Source organism: Limanda limanda, chromosome 13, assembly GCF_963576545.1.
Source record: "Limanda limanda chromosome 13, fLimLim1.1, whole genome shotgun sequence".
Taxonomy (NCBI): domain Eukaryota; kingdom Metazoa; phylum Chordata; class Actinopteri; order Pleuronectiformes; family Pleuronectidae; genus Limanda; species Limanda limanda.
In genome coordinates, this window is record NC_083648.1 from 2,668,870 (window position 1) to 2,688,278 (window position 19,409).

The window sequence follows — 19,409 nt, forward strand, 5'->3', positions numbered from 1 at the left end:
CATTGACAGTGTGCAGCAGCAGCAGGAGGAAGATCTGCATCCTCCTCCTCCTCCTCCTCCTCCTCGTACATCCATCCAGGGACCGGCTCTCCTCCTCCTCCTCCAGCCGCTGAGGGCCCACTGCGACCGGGTAGGAGGACCAACCAACACCCCCCTGGAAGAAATGGCCTTTTAACACCGGGGAGAATAGAACCAGAAGAGACATGAATCCTTCCTCCTCCTCCTCCTCCTCCTCCTGCTCCTCCATCCTGCGCCTCCTGCTCCTCCTCGCCTCCCTGAGCCGCTCCTCCTCCTCCGAGCGGAGACTCGGTGAGTACCAGGATGATTCTCCTCTTTGAACCGAGCTGATGCTCCTCAGCCATTTTGCAGCCGGAGCTCCGGAGGTTTGTACGTCTGAGCCGAGAATTCACCTGGAAATCAGACGCTTTGTTCCCGGGAGAGAAAACGGTTAAACCCGGAGGAATAAAACTCTACAAAAGATTCAAAATGAGCGACCGCGACCTGTTATTTATATCAGTTTCAAAAACTGCTTCATAAAATCTGCAGGAAATAAATAAACAATACACACAACATGAAAATAAATACACGTTGTAAAATAATACTAGGCTTGTAGGATATATTGAAAATAGGGAAAATCTAACTGATGGAATCAGGAATTAATTACAGAAAAAAATACAACAGGTGATATGAAAAAATATAGTATTGATTCATAATTACTTTATTAGAAAATGTAAAGTAAATGTAAATCCATTTAATTGTGTAATAAGAAAAGAAGAGAGTTGCAATTTAAAATAATTCAAGAATGATATTTACAAAATACAAATCTGATTATTCAATATACTAAATACTAATAGTTGTATTTGAATACTAGCTTGAATATGTATGTAAATGTTCAATATGCAATATATTTATTGATATATATTCAATGATATATGAATGTTTATAAGTTAAAAACAATTGTAAAATGAAACTTAAATAAATAAATGCTTAATAGATCATTGAAGAAACTGCTTAAACAAAAGTAAATATTCAAACTACTCAGGAGCAGATTTCAAATTGTGATTTTACAACAGCGTATGAAATCAAACAGTGACGAACAGACGTGTGTGTGTGAACGTTGTTTACACACACACACACACACACACACACACACACACACACACACACACACACACACACACACACAGTCTCTGATGACATCAATGCAAAACAATGAAAAATGAGCTTCTCCAGTTTCTCCTGTTCCTGACAGAGGCAGCTATTGACTGTGTGCGTGTGTGTGTGTGTGTGTGTGTGTGTGTGTATGCGTGTGCATGTGTGTGTGACTGTACACATTAACATCTCTCATGCACAGAGTCTATAAATAGCCGACACACGATATTCGCCCACTGGTTTGCGATGGAGACGACTGATGCAGAGGAGGGTGAGAGCCGGAGGACGAGGAGGAAGAAGCAGGTGCTGAGAGGGTCCAGACCTCCGCCTCCACCTCTTCCTCCTCCTCTTCCTCTTCCTCCTGCACATTATATAACCAGCAGACAGTGAGTACGATGAGACGAGCAGTAAACCAACAGAGAGCACGGAGCTGCGGAGACAGAACACGAAGACACACGTTCTCCTGAAGGTTCTTTGATCTCATTAGCTCCGACCAGGACCTTGTGTTTGTTCTGTGTCTCCACGAGCAGATTATCCACCTGAACGTCCAAAGACCTGAACAAACAACTGTTCCCTCGGCTCCACAGAACAAAACTCGACTCGTACGAACGCATCAAACATTACTGCTACGTGCACGTGGCTGGAATCTGTTTATAGCCAGTCTATGTTTTATAGCCACGCCCCTCCTGGAAACAGGCGGCAGACAGTTTTCTATCTTAATCAAATTTTAAAAAATGCCTGTCCAGACGTGTTTTGTTTATATTCAGCAGATTGAAAAACTCTGTCCACCAAAAATAAAGCATGTTAATAACGACAAGAACCCACCAGTGACCCCCCCTCCCTGCTGATGTCCATACAGGTGCAAACACAGGAAGTGTTTAGCCACTTCCTGTGTTTGCACCTGTATGGACATGGAGGGAAAGGTGAATAACAGGAAACATAAATAATCAATACAGTCACATCTTTATAATGTTAATAACATGAATGAATGAAAAACTGACCCAATCAACACTAATTAAACGTCACTATACTTGTCTGTTTTATGTTTTTTAGTCAATATTGAATGGAGAACGATGCCGAACACGAGCTGGATTTGTGTTTGATATCTGTGAACTAATGAGATTGAATGAAACATTTAACAAAGCATAATTCTATTAAAGGGACAAAAGAGACAAAATCATGTTTGCAGCTTTGGTTTCTCGCAGGCAAACGTAACAACAGGTGGAAACAGAGACTGAAACTTGTTTGTGGATTTCTCAGAGAATTATTCATCGGTCTTGATACAAGCGTGGCTGTGTCTACCTGTACTCGTCTCTGATTCGTTGGAAGACGGGCGTGTCTGTGTGTGTGACATCAGCGTGTTGTCAGTTCTGCTTGTGTTTGCTAACGTTTTAAAATAATGTGCGTAAGGTGCAGTTAACACGGGTGCAGTTATGTCACAGAATCTCCAGACTTTCTCCAGACTTTAAGACTTTAAACTCCGGAGGCTCTCACTCTGACACGTCACACTCGCACCTCCTCCTCCAGGGAACCAGTGGAGGAGGTGCAGGTGTGAAAGCAGCCGGTGGTTTCGCTTGTGTCGTCAAAGCTTAGAAACCAAAACGATGCCCCGGTTGTGTTAGATTTCCAGATCTACAGTTAAAGAAACGCTGTGAACACAAAGGCAGATGGACGGATCAGTTCTGCGTCTCTGAACAATGAGAGGACTGGAGGAGAGGAGGAGGAGGAGGAGAGGAAGGGGATACAGGGATGAGAGAGGAGGTGATGGAGACAGAGGGGAAAGACAAAGAGAGATTACTTCCAGTTTTAGGGCCGGGCTGTTCGCACACACACCTCCTGTTGGAGAAGTGGATTTCATTTAGCTGAGCTGCAGCAGAATCAAAATGATCAAATGCTGCAAATCCCTGGTTTGTGCTTCTCTGATTCGCTGTGATCGATCATTTCTGTCGGAGCTGACGCCCGAACAAATTGGATTGTCGTCGTCTTAATACACAAAAGGAAACACTGAATGCATGGTACACAACAGAAAGCATGTCTCACACACACACACACACACACTAAGTTAATTAGAAACTCCCTTTTTTATCAGTCATGGGAAAACAGCTGAAAGTGATTCAGCCACAACACAAACTAAAACTAAAAGCCCAGGGACGGGAACCATTTGAAAAGGCTCGGTGCTTTTCCTCTGGTCTGCGACTCCGGCTTCTTATCGTCTGTCCTGAAGTGTCAACACGCCGGCACAGATAACATTGTGTGGTGGAAAACCGGAAAGGTCAGAGGGGTGAGGGGGGGGGGGGGTTTGTAATGGAGACAGAAGTCCACGCTCCAGAAGTACGAAGGATTAGTCTCAAATACTTTTTTTGTTTCGATTGTTTCTTTTCTTTGCTCTTGTTTGTCTTATTATCATGTCGTCAATCATCCTTTAATTACTTTGAACTGCTCTAACCTGCGTGACAGGTCCCGTATGAATAAAGTTTGATTGAATATTCCTGTAATATTACGACATGATCTCGAAGTCTATGGACACACACACACACACAAGTTTATACAAGCTGCTCGTATCTTTGAAGGTGACTCTGCTCTCTCAGTTTAATCATTGGCCCTCGGGAGCAGTAGGCAAACAGCCAGATGGCATTGTGGGAAATGTAGTGCCGCTTCCAGTCTGGGAGCATTATGGCCCAGGAGGCGTTAAAGGCCACAGCCTGGACGCTGCTCTTTGCTCACAGGGTGAAGCTGATTGAAATTCCTCGCGTCCCGAGTCGCCGACCTGGCGTCCGGCCACAGTGAAATACTGCTTCCTGTCTGGAGGGAGGAAACCGGAGAGTTAAAACTCAGGGTGGAAGCAGAAGTCCAAACCTACGTCCTCCCGTTCTAACTGGAGAACGGGAACTGGAAGAAAGTCTCCTCTCTAAATCCTCTGTACATCACGTCATGTGACAGTAAAGGTTGTTTTAGGAACTTTAGCAACAATAACTTCACAGAATGTAGGTTATACTTTATGGCTGAATGAATGAATCGTGGTGTTTGTAGAGCTTCGAAAACTGTGGAAACCAAAAGATCCTGAAGCCACAACCTCACTGTCGAAGGTCAATCAGAAACCTGTGGAACTGATTTGAATGTTTTGATATTAAAACGAATGCTAACGACTAATACCCATTTTATATGTGGAGCATCTCCTAATACACGAGTCCCCCATGCTGACAAAATACAAATAAGAATGAACCAGGTTGATATTGACGATGCATAGGATTGCAAAATTCCGGGAATATTTAAAGTTGGAAACTTTCCATGGGAATTAACGGGAATTAACGGGAATAAACAGAATATACGGGAATAAACTGGAAATGTTGTGGATAATTTATACTAACTGTATTTATCTTTTCATATACAGACATAAATATAAACATTTTGTTGTGTCATAGGCTGATGAGATAATGAGACAAACTGTGATTTGTGAATAGGGTTGCAAAATTCCGGGAATATTCAAACTTGGAAACTTTCCATGGGAATTAACGGGAATACACAGGAATATACGGGAATTAACGTTTAACATTTAGTTGTGTCATAGGCTGATTTGAGCCCTGAGGAAACTTTGGGCACTTGACTATATGCTTCTGCATCGTTGTGTCATTCTTAACATAGGTCTTTGCACAGTATTTGCAAATGTACACAGCCTTTCCTTCTACATTGGATGAGGTGAAATGTCTCCACACATGAGAGAGTGCACGTGGCATTGTTCTGTAGAATAAGATGAGAAAAGAGTTTGTAAAAAAACACTAATGCAATGCCAGAGATATAAATAGTTAGCCAAACAATTGGAATCGTCTGTAAACATATTTTACAATTGATGGATAATAAATCATCGTGCAGCATTTTGTACGATTATGTAATGAATCCCTTTAGTTATAAGCGTCTGCGTATTCTCTTTGTCGCTTGTTTATTTTTCTTTCTTTGAGGAAATTGGCCCAAACGCTGCATGAAGCTGCTGTAAAGAAACTCTGGAGATTTTGTAAACATCATATCTAGATTCCATGTTTCTGCACGAGGCTCCGGTTGCAGCTTCTCCTTCCACAGATGCAAACAGATCCGTCTTTGAGAGATTCTCACTCGACTTCGCCCGGACGCGTCCTCATTAGAGACAGTGTCATCTCCGTGTGGGACGAGCGGCACTCAGCCACAGGCACGGGTTGCCATGGTTACAGCATCCCCCATCGTTTCACAAAGCATCCTGCCTGTTGAAGTCCCTGGAGTGTTTTCCTAATGTGTGTGTGTGTCTGTGTGTGTGTGTTTACCCCCACCTGAGTGCATGTGTATTATAAATGCAATTGATTGCTGTCAACATTAGTACATTGGCTAAATAAACACTTTAAGCTTCATGCTGCCAGAAGCATTAGAGCAAGTACGATATACAGTGTTTGCACTAGTACATTAGTAATAGAAGTACTGAGTAGTACTTGTATGGCGACAGAAGCTTAATACTGGTTACAGTGGTGGTGGGGGAGTGAGGTACTGGGAGATTTGATTGTGTTGTGTTAACCAGCCGGTTGTTTTTGTGTTTCTCCGACAGGTTGCCTGTTTGAGAGCGAGCTGTGTTCACCATATGAGATCTGTGTGAACGGTAAGAGACTTAAACCACACACGCATTCAACAAAGCTTTATCAGAATCCACACAATATCATAATAACACATATTTAAGTGTATTCACAGGGACTATTTTTTACTGTGAATTATTATATATAAAGTTGCTCACGTGCGCAGTTCAAAGATCCAAATTAAAATCATAAAGATCAGTTTATGAGAATGGTTGAACTGAATCCTTTTAATTTGTATTTGCCGTTTGTGACGTGGCACAATACATTAATTTTTTTTTTTAACAATATTTTTTATTGAAGTGCATATCAAACTTTATGCAGAATTTACAAACATTTTCATTTACATCCCCTCGAACAGCCACTCATTCACACAGACATAGAATAAATAAATAAATAAAATGGACAATGACAACAGACATCAAACTAATGGAGTAAAAAATAAAATAAATAAATAAATAAAAATAAAAATAAGAAAAAAAAAGCAGGATAATTTCATAACCTGTTGTTCAGTCAGTGTTTATCCGTTTCATTGGTCAAAAATGACATAAATGATTCCTAAATACAAGCAAACTCCTCCTGTTTACCTTTAACAATGAATGTCAATCTCTCCAGTCCAAGACAAGTCATCAACTCCTTCTTCCATATTGCCAGTGATGGTGGTTCTACATTTTTCCAATATAGTGCAATCACTCTCCTTGCTATATAAATACATTAATAATATTAAATGAGAGCAGTTACAGGTAAGCTGTCTTTTAAATCAGCCAAAATACTTGAAAGCAAATGAACGACCTAAAATGACCATGTCCCATCTGCTCAAATGGAGGACGCAGGGTCTACACTGCAGCCACTTTATTATATGTGATAATATGTAGATTCACACTTCTGTGTTGTGTAGTTAAACACACTCACAACTAAATAATACCCCTTCCGGCCTCCAGGGTGAAGGAAACACCTGCTGAGAATCAACCTAGAATCAAAACAGAGAAGTTGCATTTGTTCTTCACACTGTTTAAAATCGGTGTCTCCACTCGGTGAGATGGATGATGACCGGCTCACCGATCTTGTGTTTGGTGGGAAACTCTTGTTTGTGCAGATCAGACTTCACTAATCGACCTTTAGGTCAAAGACGGAGCTGCGACAGAACTCGATCATCTGTCGCAGCCTCTCATTAGGGCAGTGTGTTAGCAGGTGTGTAATTCCAGGTAGTGTGTGTCTGTTTTGATTTTATTATCTTGGTCATTTCCTGTCTTGGCGGCGTCCTTTTGGAAATGTTCCCCGTAATCTAATCCCGCGTCTGGTGCAGCGAAAATACAAGATTATATCCTCGTCTAATTACATTTTTTAGCTGAGCTCAGACGACCGTGTAGCTTCAGGTGACCTCGAGTAATGTACTAGTGAATTAGTGAGTACTCGTGTAATAAAGTAGTAATTACTAATTACTGATTACTTGTGTAGCCGCTGATTGGGTCCCCTGGTTTTACCGACAGAGCTGTAATGGGGCTCATGTTGAAGGAGCTGACTCAGCATGGAAGAGACTACGGGTCCAGTTCCACTTTAATTGACCTTCGTTAAGTCGAGCTGATTCCTGCCCAATGTGTGCTGTAGATAAGGGTTGTTCCTGTGCTGAATACAGAGTGTGTATAAACATCGGGCCTGCGAAATTTTACAAGAAAACATTCACACCATGATAAACACCAGAGAATAACCTTTTTTTATTGTGTAGTTTTACAGTTTAACATCAAATTTGTTCTAATTATGGAATCATTCGGTCGTATCATAAAGATTGAACTTGTTTCTGGCTGGTTGACGCTGGTCAAATGGTAAAAAACAAACAAAAGGAGTCAAACAAATACTTGACCCATGAAATTGATAATTATCCATCCATAAGCAGTGGAATGAAAACAGTTTTTAGATTCTGTGTGTGTGTGTGTGTGTGTCTGTGGTGTGTGAACCTGGATCCCTGCAGAACGATGATGAGTGTGACGCGGGAGGGAAACACCCGGAAACGGTTTATTTACTTCAGATCGAACAAGGTGCTGAATCTTCAGGGCTGATAAACTATGGGTCAAACAGGTCAACACATCCAGTAACGGGCCTCATGTTGCTTCACATGCCTACCCCTAACAACACACACACACACACACACACACACACACACACACACACACACACACACACACACACACCATGCTTCCCCTTGATGAGCTGTGAGGGACAAAAAGGCACTAGACACACATCACCATGGCAACAGGCTCTATAGAGGAGCAGCAGTAAACGGGCCATTACTCGTCTGAGCCCAGTCGCACGTTGTCTCCTGAACTGCAACAGTTGTCACATCACAAAGAGTAAAGGTCTGAGTCTATCCATGAGTCACTCTTATATATATATATATATATATATATATATATACTTTAAAATATATATATAAAAGCTTCGATCAACCCTCAGCAAGCGAGAAGGAGGAAACCGTGCAGATCTTGCAGGTAGTAGCAAATATTCAAACGTATTTGGGGTTGATCGAAGCTTTTAAAGTCTCTGTTTTAAAATCTCAGTGCAGGATTTGGCTGAAAGTTTACAATGTGTTCGGTTTAGTTTTAAACCCTGAACTTCTCCTGAGTGATATTTTCAGTGAATTTCACTATAGATGAAGAAATAATTGACGATGTTTGTGTCATTTATCCTGTACTTTGGGTTTCTGGCAGTTATAGCTAAATCATATAAGATGTTTGAGATATGCTGAACGAAGAAGGTCTGCGATGAGAGCCACAGCGAGACAGCGCCCCCACTGGTCAGGCTGGTGAACGCAGCCTAGATGCCAGAATCCACTGATCTCGGCGAGTTTCATCTGGGAGGGACGAACTTGTCCTGGTCCCCAGAGGCGAGACATCCATTGAGATGTTTTTATCCAGAACAGTCAAAGAGACAGACACACAAAACTACCTGCATGTCAGACACAATAACTCATAACAACTTTGAAAGTCCCTAACGATATCTATTGGTTCTTAGTGACAACATCTTCGGATGTGATCCAGGTGTCCCCGGGTGTTTAGGCCTTTCACCCACTTACTTTCACGACACACAACAACAACAACAACACACTGGTCAGCACATTGTCGCTCCATCCTCCATCTTAACACACCCTGTGCTTCAGAGAACGGCCTCATGAATCCTCATTCTGCTCTAATCTGGAACATTAATCACAGAGAAGACGCGTCTGGCTCTGAATTAAAGGCCCGTGGTCGTGGAAATTGCAGATTTATGCAAGTAAAGTGTAATTATGAGGGATAATTCAAGTTGTTGCTTCTGGGAGACACATCCCCGTCCCCTGACTCATTTGTAAAGCAACAGAATTTGGCCCCGAGTGAAAGATGTGAGTTGACGTCAGCGTGGACCAGCCGCTGGTCATCCTCAGCCGCCCGTTAAATGGAGCTCGCCGTTTGTTTGACGACCACAGTGACGCGGCGGCTATTTAAAAACGAGAGGCCTGAATTAGGATGTAGGAGTGTCGTTACGCAACACAACAAACACACACTCTCCCATGTACACACTCACACATGCAGACATCAAGTGAGAGAACAACCACAAACATGTAGGAGGATTAGAATGGACACCACGTTATTGTGGCATAGCAACACTTCAGTATTTACACAGTGACCTAATACATTTATCGACATATTTAAACTTTTTATTCCACCACATTTATTATTTTAAATATAAATGTAATTCAAGCTCAGATATAAAATATGATGCATTTTAATAGATTAAACAACTTCAATAACTTTTTTATTTCGCATAAATACACAAACAGGTTATTTTCATACATAACGAGTTCACACATGAATGATTTTTACTTGTAATATATTTAATCACCACTTTCAGCTCAAGATCCTTCGACCACTCTTTACAGTTTATGCCGCTATAAACCAATTACTTGATTATGAGTGGTTGTTGTTACTCAGATTAAACACCAACAGATTAGAAATGTTTATTATTTGTCTGCATTAATGGGAAAGTTTCTATCCGTCCTGGAATCATCCTCCCACTGGCCTAACTCTGTGTGACACGGATCCATGCTCAGTCATAAATGGGCATAAATTATTTTGCTGATGCATAATAATAACAGCCAAACTGTAATATTTTGTGTTTGTTAGCATTTCATAAAGTGTGTGTTCTGCGTGTTCACAGATGGCGTGTTCGGGAGGTGTCACTCTGTTCCGGTGAGAGAGGTTTACACCTACGACGTCTCCACGTCCGTAGTGCAACGCTTCAGGAAGCTGCTGGAGAAGCTGTCCAACCGAGGTCAGTCTCCTGCACACGTCTCCAATGTGCATATTTAATGAATATGAGTTATTAACGTCCGAGTTATGTGTGACCTTAGCAAACAACCAGTAAAACAAACCAATCAACAAACAGACACGAGTGGGTCAACGATTATGGAAGAGAGTTTAGCAGAAGTATGATAACAGCATTTAGCAGTTACATGAAATCAAATGTATACCTATGTGTGTGTATATGAAATTTAGTTATTTAATAATAATAAGTTTGTCTTTTGGTTTCAAAGCTGCATGAGCGTCATTCAGCGTCTTCTCAAGATCTAAAATTATTAAAGAAACTCGTGATTTGAATCCACATGATCTCAGCTGCACATTGTTGAACGTGTCTGCTCAGCGACTGAAGAAGTCTGACTCCTTTATGAAAGGATATTTTAATCTGCTGCATCCAGTCTTTTATTTGGCTCTGCATTCATTTGAACTCCTTCAGCAGAAATATTATAACGGATTAAAGTTGTTCTACCCGTAGCTACAGTGAAGTTTAATGTGCTCAACTGAAGGGACGTCTTCTTCTACCTGGAGACAGATCCTGAGTTTACAGACTGATTCACAACAGAAATGAATCCTGGATAAAACACACGTTCAGTCTTTGGTTGAAATAACTTCTACAGACTGAACATGCTTGAAGGATGAAGCTGTTGTTTTATTTTCAAGCCAACAGTAGAAAACACTTCTTCAGAGGAAAGTGGAGATAATATCCTGAACTCACAACGTTAGAAAGGATTTGAATTTCATGTGTTTATAACCTGAGTGAAATCTCCTGGTGAAACAAGCTGCTGTTATCGTAGTGTGTCACTAGAGGGAGGCAGAGATCTGTGAGAACAGCCCATCGGCCAGTTGAGAGAATTTCCTCCATTTTCATCATCAACATCAACAAGACGGGTTTCCTGACCTCTGACCTCTGACCTCCTCTCTGTATTATTGGTCATCTCGTGGATGAAGCTCATTTTCTGTTGCTCTCTCTGGATTGAAAGTTGCATCTTCGTCCAGCTCGGTTCAGTCTGTGAGAAGCGTGAATATCCCGGTGGATTAACGTTTATTAACCTGCAGTGTCAGACGCCGTCTGTTCACCCGTCCCTAGCGCCCATTTTCCCAGCCGCCATGGCTGTTGTTAAAGGACCCGTTTATGGCTCTTTGATGGCGAGAGCTGGCCTGACTCGCCGTGCAGCTGTTAGAGAGAAGTGTACATCTGATTGGCGGCAGTCGGGGTCATAATTCATTTTGCAGGAATCTACAGACGGCGTCACGGACTGAAACTTTCTTTAACGATCAGATTCAGAGGCCGAAGTGCACGTTGACTTTTCTGTTATTACTGATCCAACATCAGATTAAAGCAGCGGCAGGTCTTGTTGGACCATAGTTTTAAAAGGTGTTTGATTATCTTTCTCTTACCAGTTAATGTGCGGCGTAAAGAATATTGAACATATGATTTACAATAACTATAATTTTAGATTTTTGGATGTCACTCTCCGAGTTCTGTTTCTTGAATATCAAATAACATTAAACTTTTGTTGTTCCTGAATTCCTGAAACCTAAATAGATCAGATGTGGGTTTCAGCAGGACCCAGATTCCATAAAATCCTATCACGTCCCCACTGTTAAAATGTTTGATATCATAAGGGAAGTTTCATTCTTATTTTAACCTCGGTTTTTTAACTCATTTCTGTTTGTTGGTAAATTGTAAACCAGTTTCCACCGAACTTGAGCTGCTCTCTAGAGTTTCCTGAAACTATCTGGAGTGAACGTGGGAATCCAAATGTCTGTTGTTCACCTCCAGTCTCTCTGGCTTAAGGTTAGAGTTCAGCATGACTTCTCTTAACCTGTGAGCTTTAAAACTGTTCTTCAGTGTGTCTCTTTCCTCTCCTCCGAGCGTCTCTTCCTCCTGAAAAACTCGAGTGTTGACAGCCGGCCGAGCAGCGGTGACGCTTCCCTTCTTATCTTCAAGTCTGCGTCTGTGACATCACATCTGGAGCCTGCACTACTTCGGTCTTTCCATGACATCGTCACTCATCTGCCGACTGCCTCGGTTCACGTTGTGCTTTGCGGCCATATTTCCTGAAAACATTTAGTTCCGCCCCCCCCCATCTGGTGCCGGCGCCTGCTCCTCTGGCCGGTTGCCAGGGCGCCGTGTTTGGATGCATGTTGAGCATAAGAAACAGACGCGTGTGGCTGTTGCTGCTGACGCTATTCACTTCACCAACTCCAGTAAACTCACCAGAATGTCCGTTTGACTTCTGGTGCAGAGACAGTTTAACAACCAGGGGATGAAACTGTAACCCGGAAGAAAAGAGATACAGAACCTGTCTTCTAACTCGTAAACTTTCTACGTGAAGTTTGATAGATTCATAGATAGATAGATAGATAGATAGATAGATAGATAGATAGATAGATAGATAGATAGATAGATAGATAGATAGATAGATAGATAACTTTATTCATCCCCAAAGGGAAATTAAGTCGTCATAGCAGCCGGTATATTTGAATACAATAAAATACAATACAATAGAATAAAATAAAAAATATTGAGGTAGAAAGAATAAAAAACAGAAGCACAAGATAAATAGGTAGATAAGGTGCATTGGCAAGATGATGGTAATAGTACTGATGATATGATGGTAAGGTTATTGTTAGACAGTATATAAAAATAGTACAGTATATATAGTATAGTAATTATACCAATATAATAGCAGTATATAGTAATAATGTCAGCAACAGTATATATAATAATAATAGTAATAGTAATATAATAATAATAATTATAACATGTACACATGTATAAATATGTGTATATAGACTTATATATACAAAGAATATACAGAGTATTGCATGTTTTTCTCTGCCTTCCTCCGACCATCTAACAGTCATGCAAATTAGCGTTGGGTTAATTGGAGACTCGGATACTCCCTGCTACACTTCGAAACAACCCCTGGATATGTTTTTGTGTAATTAGTGTGTTCTGATGCGGTTTTAAAGCTTCCCTTTGCTTCTGTCTTCAGGGTTGACCTGGCAGGACGACACCACCCAGCAGGTTCTGTCCAAGGAGCTGTCCAAGCTGAGGAGGATTCCCTGCAGGCCGCAGCAGAGCGGACCTGTCTACAAAAGCAACGCCAGGTCAGACGTCCTCCTGCTTGAATCTTCACTGGTTCTGTTCTGTTGCTCTCCCACCACGGGTCACCGGATCCTGTCTGATCCGTATCGGTTGAGACAGAACTCGAGTGGTTGTTCATCTCCATCTCTTGCGTGTTGTTCCCAGGCCGGTAGCTGAGGCCATGGACCCGGTGGACCAGAGGGTGAAGCCGGTGGAGGTGGAGCTCAGCAGGAACCTGCAGTCGTACCTTCAGCGTCTCGGCCTCCTCCCGGAGACGCTGTCCTCCGCCAGCCTGAGCGGCCCCCCCGGCAAGGTGAGGGGATCCTGGGAGCTCACTTTGCATCTCCGGGTCTCTGTGCTGGTTGTGTCTTTGCAGGATTTTCTGAGCTTAGTTTCTGATGTGATATTAAAACGGTTTTAAAAGATGTTTAAGATGCCTATAACAATGTTCCTCACCTCATTCCTGCTCAATCATCTTATGTCACGCAATTGGATCAGGAGTATATTTTTAACGGTTCATCTCCTCTTGTTCCCAGTTTTAAATGGAGGAGGAGTCAGGGCTTCTGTTCTTTACCCCTGCATCTGCATGTAGCCCCCCCCCCTCCGTTCACAGTGCACCTGCCTCTGTCTAAGAAGAAAGTGCACACACACACACACACATGCAGTACACACCCGCGCATGTTCAAACAAGTACCCAGTCCTATAAAAAACTCCCACAAAGACTGGCACACCTTCACAGCAGGGGGTCCGGTGTCCTCCCTCGCTGTCGCTCTGCTCTTGCTGCTCCGTCCTGACCGATGACTTTTCCCAGCGTGACCGTGGAAAGCCAAATTATACCAGCGGAGGGTTCAGGAGTTCACAGCTGTAATTAATGAGTCTCCATGTGAGCGCCGGTTCCTAACGCCCCGACCGCACAGGCCGCTCCCCCCCCCCGCTGCTGGGGGATTGTACCAGAGACCACGTGGAGCCTGTGGCCCAGGCTCCGGGGCTCCAGGTTTGGTGGAAACAAAAAGAAGGAACAGGAGGATAAGGGGTTCTGGAGGGTGCGAATTGTTATGATAATTCTACCGTTGCTCCGGCTTGTAGCTTCTCTCTGCTCCCAGGTGGGCGTTAATGGACAATTTGCTTTTATCGCAGCCGATGGATATGCTAATATGACGGCATAATTGGATTAATAACTTGTTTTTCAAAAATTGGCTTTATTGTCATGTCAACAATTATTTTGTTCAAATGTTGAATTAAAGTCTCTGAAGCAACGTGTGGAGCCGGCACTGAACTGCTCTCACTAAGCATTATCTCTAAACTTACACACAGTATATCCATTGTCTCAACAGATAGATAGATAGATAGATAGATAGATAGATAGATAGATAGATAGATAGATAGATAGATAGATAGATAGATAGATAGATAGATAAGATAGATAGATAGATAGATGGATAGATGGATAGATGGATACTTTATTAATCCCGTGGGAAATTTAGGTCATCCAGTAGCTTATACATTTATACACTTATACACCTCACCCACATACATACATAAAACACAGAAACATAGGGAGAACATATTACAGATACAGGAATGGGTCTGACCCTATGGTACAGAAAACAGTGATTGTCTCAGTGTCAGTATGAAAGTGTTCTTGTGCTGCTGGAGTGGACAGTACAAAAAATCTATATATTAAAAACAAGCAAGAAAACTAAAATATATATATATAAGTACAAAACCGCATTTACACACATTTGAGATTCATTATTTTGTTTGAAAGTTATTTAAAATGTCAGAGTCAGAGCATTGTGCTATAAACACCGACAAATAATCGGACAGGGGGGAAAACATAACAGAAGAAAAAAGTCCTGAAGTAAATATTTTTTATTATACGGATCAAGAAAGCTTTCATATAACTATTTTATATATAAATCATTTTATACAATTGAAAGTAAAGTGGTTGCGACATATTCATGACTCCACTTGTTTTAAAAGAAATCAGTTTCTATAGAACTCTATGATGTACGTCAGTAAAGTTTTCTGAAGGAGTTTCTGTCTCAGTCTCTAGTTTTAAGTTCTGCAATCGTCTGAGGTTTTATTAAAATTGAATTATGATCATTTAGAGTCAAACAGACCATAAAGCACCGGATGTGTTGGGGGGTGGATACCACAGTGTGATTGACAGCTGGTACCGTCCAATGGGTGCAGGTTGCAGGTGTAGATGGGCGGGCAGTGTCCTCCAGCTCTCAGTGTGGCTCCACCCCCACGTTCCCTCCAAATATATTACTTTAGGTTTTAAAAATTCAAGATGGAGCCGGATAAAATGATGAGGCTTCAGAACAACAGCGCTGAAACCAGTTGGGGACTTGGACGACCCATAAACTCAGAGTTAATGTTTTCATAAAGAAAAGTATTTTACGCTGTGGCCGTGTTTACATTTAGCTTCTGAACGTCATTGTTGTTATATTAGTCAATTAGCAGACAATTATTTCCTATGCGGATACTACCAGGGTCCAATTTTCTGCTCTGGCCTTTACAAACACCTTTTGATCTGAATATCGATTCCAGGTTTATCTCCCTCTCTGGAGCAAAGTGATCTTTTTAAATCCAAATGGACAAACTGTTGCTGTGAATACCAGCGCTTGTCTTCCCTCTTTCAGAGTGACCGTTTCCAGTCAGGCTTCCCTGCAGACGCTCATCGCCCCAAGGCCCAGACTCAGAGCTCCTCTCCCTCCAGCTTCTACTCCCTCTCATCTCGCCAACCCCTGGAGAAGCAGAGGCCTCTCGTTGACCAGCGCCCAGCCACCCAATCGGAGGGCGAGCTTCTCCTGGGCGCCCTGAGGCGGTATCTCTCTGGGCGTCTGTCACTGCACGCTGGTGGGGGGGGCCCAGAGGAGCCCGGGGCCCCCTCGTCTCGCCCGAGGCCCTCCTTCGGCGGCGGAGTAGAAAACCCTGGGCTCAGAAAAGAGACATCGACTTCCAGGCTCCTGAAGACGGGGAGGACTCAAGGGGCTTCAGTCAAGGAGCCGCTCTCGTCTGTGGACGGTACGTGTTTTTAAGAAACTCGGTGTGTTTATACTGAGACGTAGAGCTCAGCTGTAGATCAGGCAACACACGTCGTTCACTGGCAAGTCGAGCTCCTCCTCCAGCGCTCTCAGACTAACACATCTTCTATCCTTAACTCTGAATGTTGAAAACACAGAGGATTTGATTCACATACATTTGAATTTCACTCATTTACTTTCAAAAACTGTCATCTGAAGTTTGGGTGTTGTGTTCCTGTTGTGTCTACATTTGAAGTATTCAACGGAAGTTTGGGTTTAAAGCTTACAAGACCTACTGGATATAAACTGCTTCACTGCAGTCTATTTATTAGCTTTTTTATCATACCCCATCATCTGCTTCCATGGATAAAAAAATTACTCTTTATTAGATTTAAATTTTTGTTCTGTTTTTGGTCTCTACCATTTCCTGAGAGATATGATGCATCTGGCTGGTGTCTGATGGAGTTTATCTGAATTTTCTTAACACTGATCAATAGAATTTAAATGCTTTATTAAGGCAATATTTGGATTGAGAGCTTTGAATGAATATTCACAAAATACAACATGAGGAGGAGAAGAACTGAAGCTGGAGCTCAGGGTTTTGAAAGAGAGCATTATGACATTTGTTGTGAAATCAATAAGTCTCGATCTCAAAGTGAAAGACCACACTCATAAATACAGAGAAGAAGAAAAAACACATTAAGCAACATTATTTTTTATTCAAATTGTCCACACATTTCATCAGTAAAGTCTGTTCAGTGACTCTTGTTCAGTGAGTTCATGAACACACACTCAGTTTGTTTCACCTCCATCTCACATGTGGAAAAGAAAAGAACAAAGAATCATCTCATTGATGAGGATCATGATCAACACAGGTTCTAAAACATCACACAACCTGATTTCTACTTTGATTTAGAAAACAACAGCAACTTTAGATATTTTAAACACGTTCATGTCAGTGTAATTATAGATTTCTGACTTTACAAAGTGAAAACTAAATACGTGTGATAAAGGACGGTAATGACTCAAGTCTAATTGAGTTAACAGAACTCAGCTGTGGATCCATAACAATGAAACCTAACTCCAACATAGAGAGGCTGAGTGAATGTGGTCTGGACTCTGTGGAGGAGAGTCATGGTGTCAGAGACGCTGTAGAAGGACAGAACACCTGCACTGTGATCCAGGTACACTCCTACTCTGAAGGACACAGGACCTGACACTAGAGTCATGATGCTGTTGTAATAAAAGTAATATCTGCTTCCATCAGTAGATAATGACCAAGATTTATCATTGAATCCAAATCTACATTCATGTGAGCTTCCTGCTCTGCTGATATTCTTGTATGCGACTGCTACACCAACTCCTCCTCTCATCTCCACTTCCCAGTAACAACGTCCAGTCAGATTCTCTCTACTCAGGACCTGAGGCAAACCAGTGAATCTGTCTGGGTGATCAGAATAAGACCGTTTGTTACTCGTATGTATTACTTGTCTGTTTCCCTCAGATAATAACAGACGTTTGTGTGCTGTGTTTGGATCCAGTGTGATTTCCTGTGAATATTTTAAGAAGTCAGATCTGGTCTCTGACTCTGGTTGTGGCAGTAAAACATCCACTTGAGACACAATCTGTAAAATCTCTGTCCCTGTCTCACTCAGAATGTCCTGTAGTCGATCTCCGACCTGTGACACAGCTGCTGTCACGTCCTCAAAGTTCCTCAGAGGACAGATCCTGAAGCTGGATGAGTGTGTAGATTCACTGAGTGGTGACAGTGAGGGGTAGTTGTGTAGAAACTGGTTGTGATCCTCTGTGTCTGAGAGCTGCTTCAGTTCATGGTCTTTCCTCTTCAGCTCAGTGATCTCCTGCTCCAGTCTTTCCTGAAGCTCTCTGACTCGACTCACTTCAGTTTCCTGCTGGGATCTGATCTGCTGCTCCACATCAGAGCTTATTTTCTCCAGCAGACGGATCAGCTCAGTGAAGATCTCCTCACTGTCCTCCACTGCTTTATCAGCAGAGCCATTGACGGCCTCCTCCTCCTGTTGAAGCAGCTTCACGTCTTTCTCTGTGTCCTGGACTCTCTGCTGGATTGTTTGTCTCCTCAGCCCGAGCTCTCTCTGCCTCTCAGTCCTTTCTGCTGCAGCTGTAACTGTGTCGTGGTCTTTATGTTCATCCACAGAGCAGAGATAACAGATACACTGCTGATCAGTGCGGCAGAACATCTTCCTCACCTCGTCGTGACGAGAGCAGATGTTGTCCTGGAGCTTCTCCGAGGGCTCCACCAGCTTGTGCTTCTTCAATGGAGCTGACTGAAGATGAGGCTGGAGGTGTTTTTCACAATAAGAGGCCAAACAATTCAAACAGGACTTGAAGGCGTTCAGTTTTCTCCCAGTACAGACATCACAGGCCACATCTTCAGGTCCAGCATAGCAGTGATCAGCAGGAGCGGCTTGGAGTCCAGTCTTCTTCAGCTCCTCCAGTGAATCAGCTAACATGGTGTTTTTCTCCAGGACAGGCCTCGGTGTGAAGGTCTGTCTACACTGAGGACAGCTGTAGCTTCCTCTCTCCTCCCCATTGTCCCAGTGGGTGTTAATACAGCTCTTACAGTAGCTGTGTCCACAGCCAGTAGTCACCGGATCCTTCAGTAGATCCAGACAGATCGAACAGCAGAATCTTTCTCTGTCCAGTTGATTTTCTTGCTGCTCCATTTCATTCCTCAGTGACTATCACCAAAGACAGATGAGTTTCACTGTGTTAGTTTGAGCTCCGGTCTGTGTATCTGCAGTGAATGAGGTCTGTTAGCTCTGACGCTTTAGCCTTGTTGGTTCCACCCATCTTTGAAATGTACATGTGATGGGAAGAGAATGAGGAAATAGTTGGACAGAATAGAACTGGGTGTGTACGAAGACAAAGGCTTATCAAGCTTTTGCAGATTCCAGTAAGAGGAGCAGCACTTTACAAAAAAGAACTGGTAAAACAACTCTGGGTTTGTTGATGACTTTGTTCCTCAATTTCAGTTACATTTGAAAACATAGACAAACTGTGTCATATTAGAGAAGAGTCCATACCATACCATATCAACTGCGGTAAAATGGGCATAATATGTGTCCTTTAAAGACCACACTCATAAATAAAGAGAAGAAGAAAAAACACATTAAGCAACATTATTTTTTATTCTAATTGTTCACACATTTCATCAGTAAAGTCTGTTCAGTGACTC

At 42.4% G+C, this 19,409-nt stretch overlaps 1 protein-coding gene across 1 annotated transcript in view; it reads left to right on the forward strand.

The window, feature by feature from the left end:
* Positions 1–245: 245 nt before the first annotated feature.
* Positions 246–19,409, forward strand: part of LOC133017781 (receptor-type tyrosine-protein phosphatase N2-like) — a gene marked incomplete at its 5' end in the record, with an annotated part of 140,385 nt that continues 121,221 nt past the window's right edge. Inside the window, 6 exons of the mRNA XM_061083968.1 lie at positions 246–309; positions 5,720–5,770; positions 9,930–10,043; positions 13,072–13,186; positions 13,329–13,476; positions 15,812–16,196. Coding sequence (XP_060939951.1) covers positions 246–309; positions 5,720–5,770; positions 9,930–10,043; positions 13,072–13,186; positions 13,329–13,476; positions 15,812–16,196 — 877 coding nt within the window. The remainder of the gene's footprint in view (positions 310–5,719; positions 5,771–9,929; positions 10,044–13,071; positions 13,187–13,328; positions 13,477–15,811; positions 16,197–19,409) is intronic.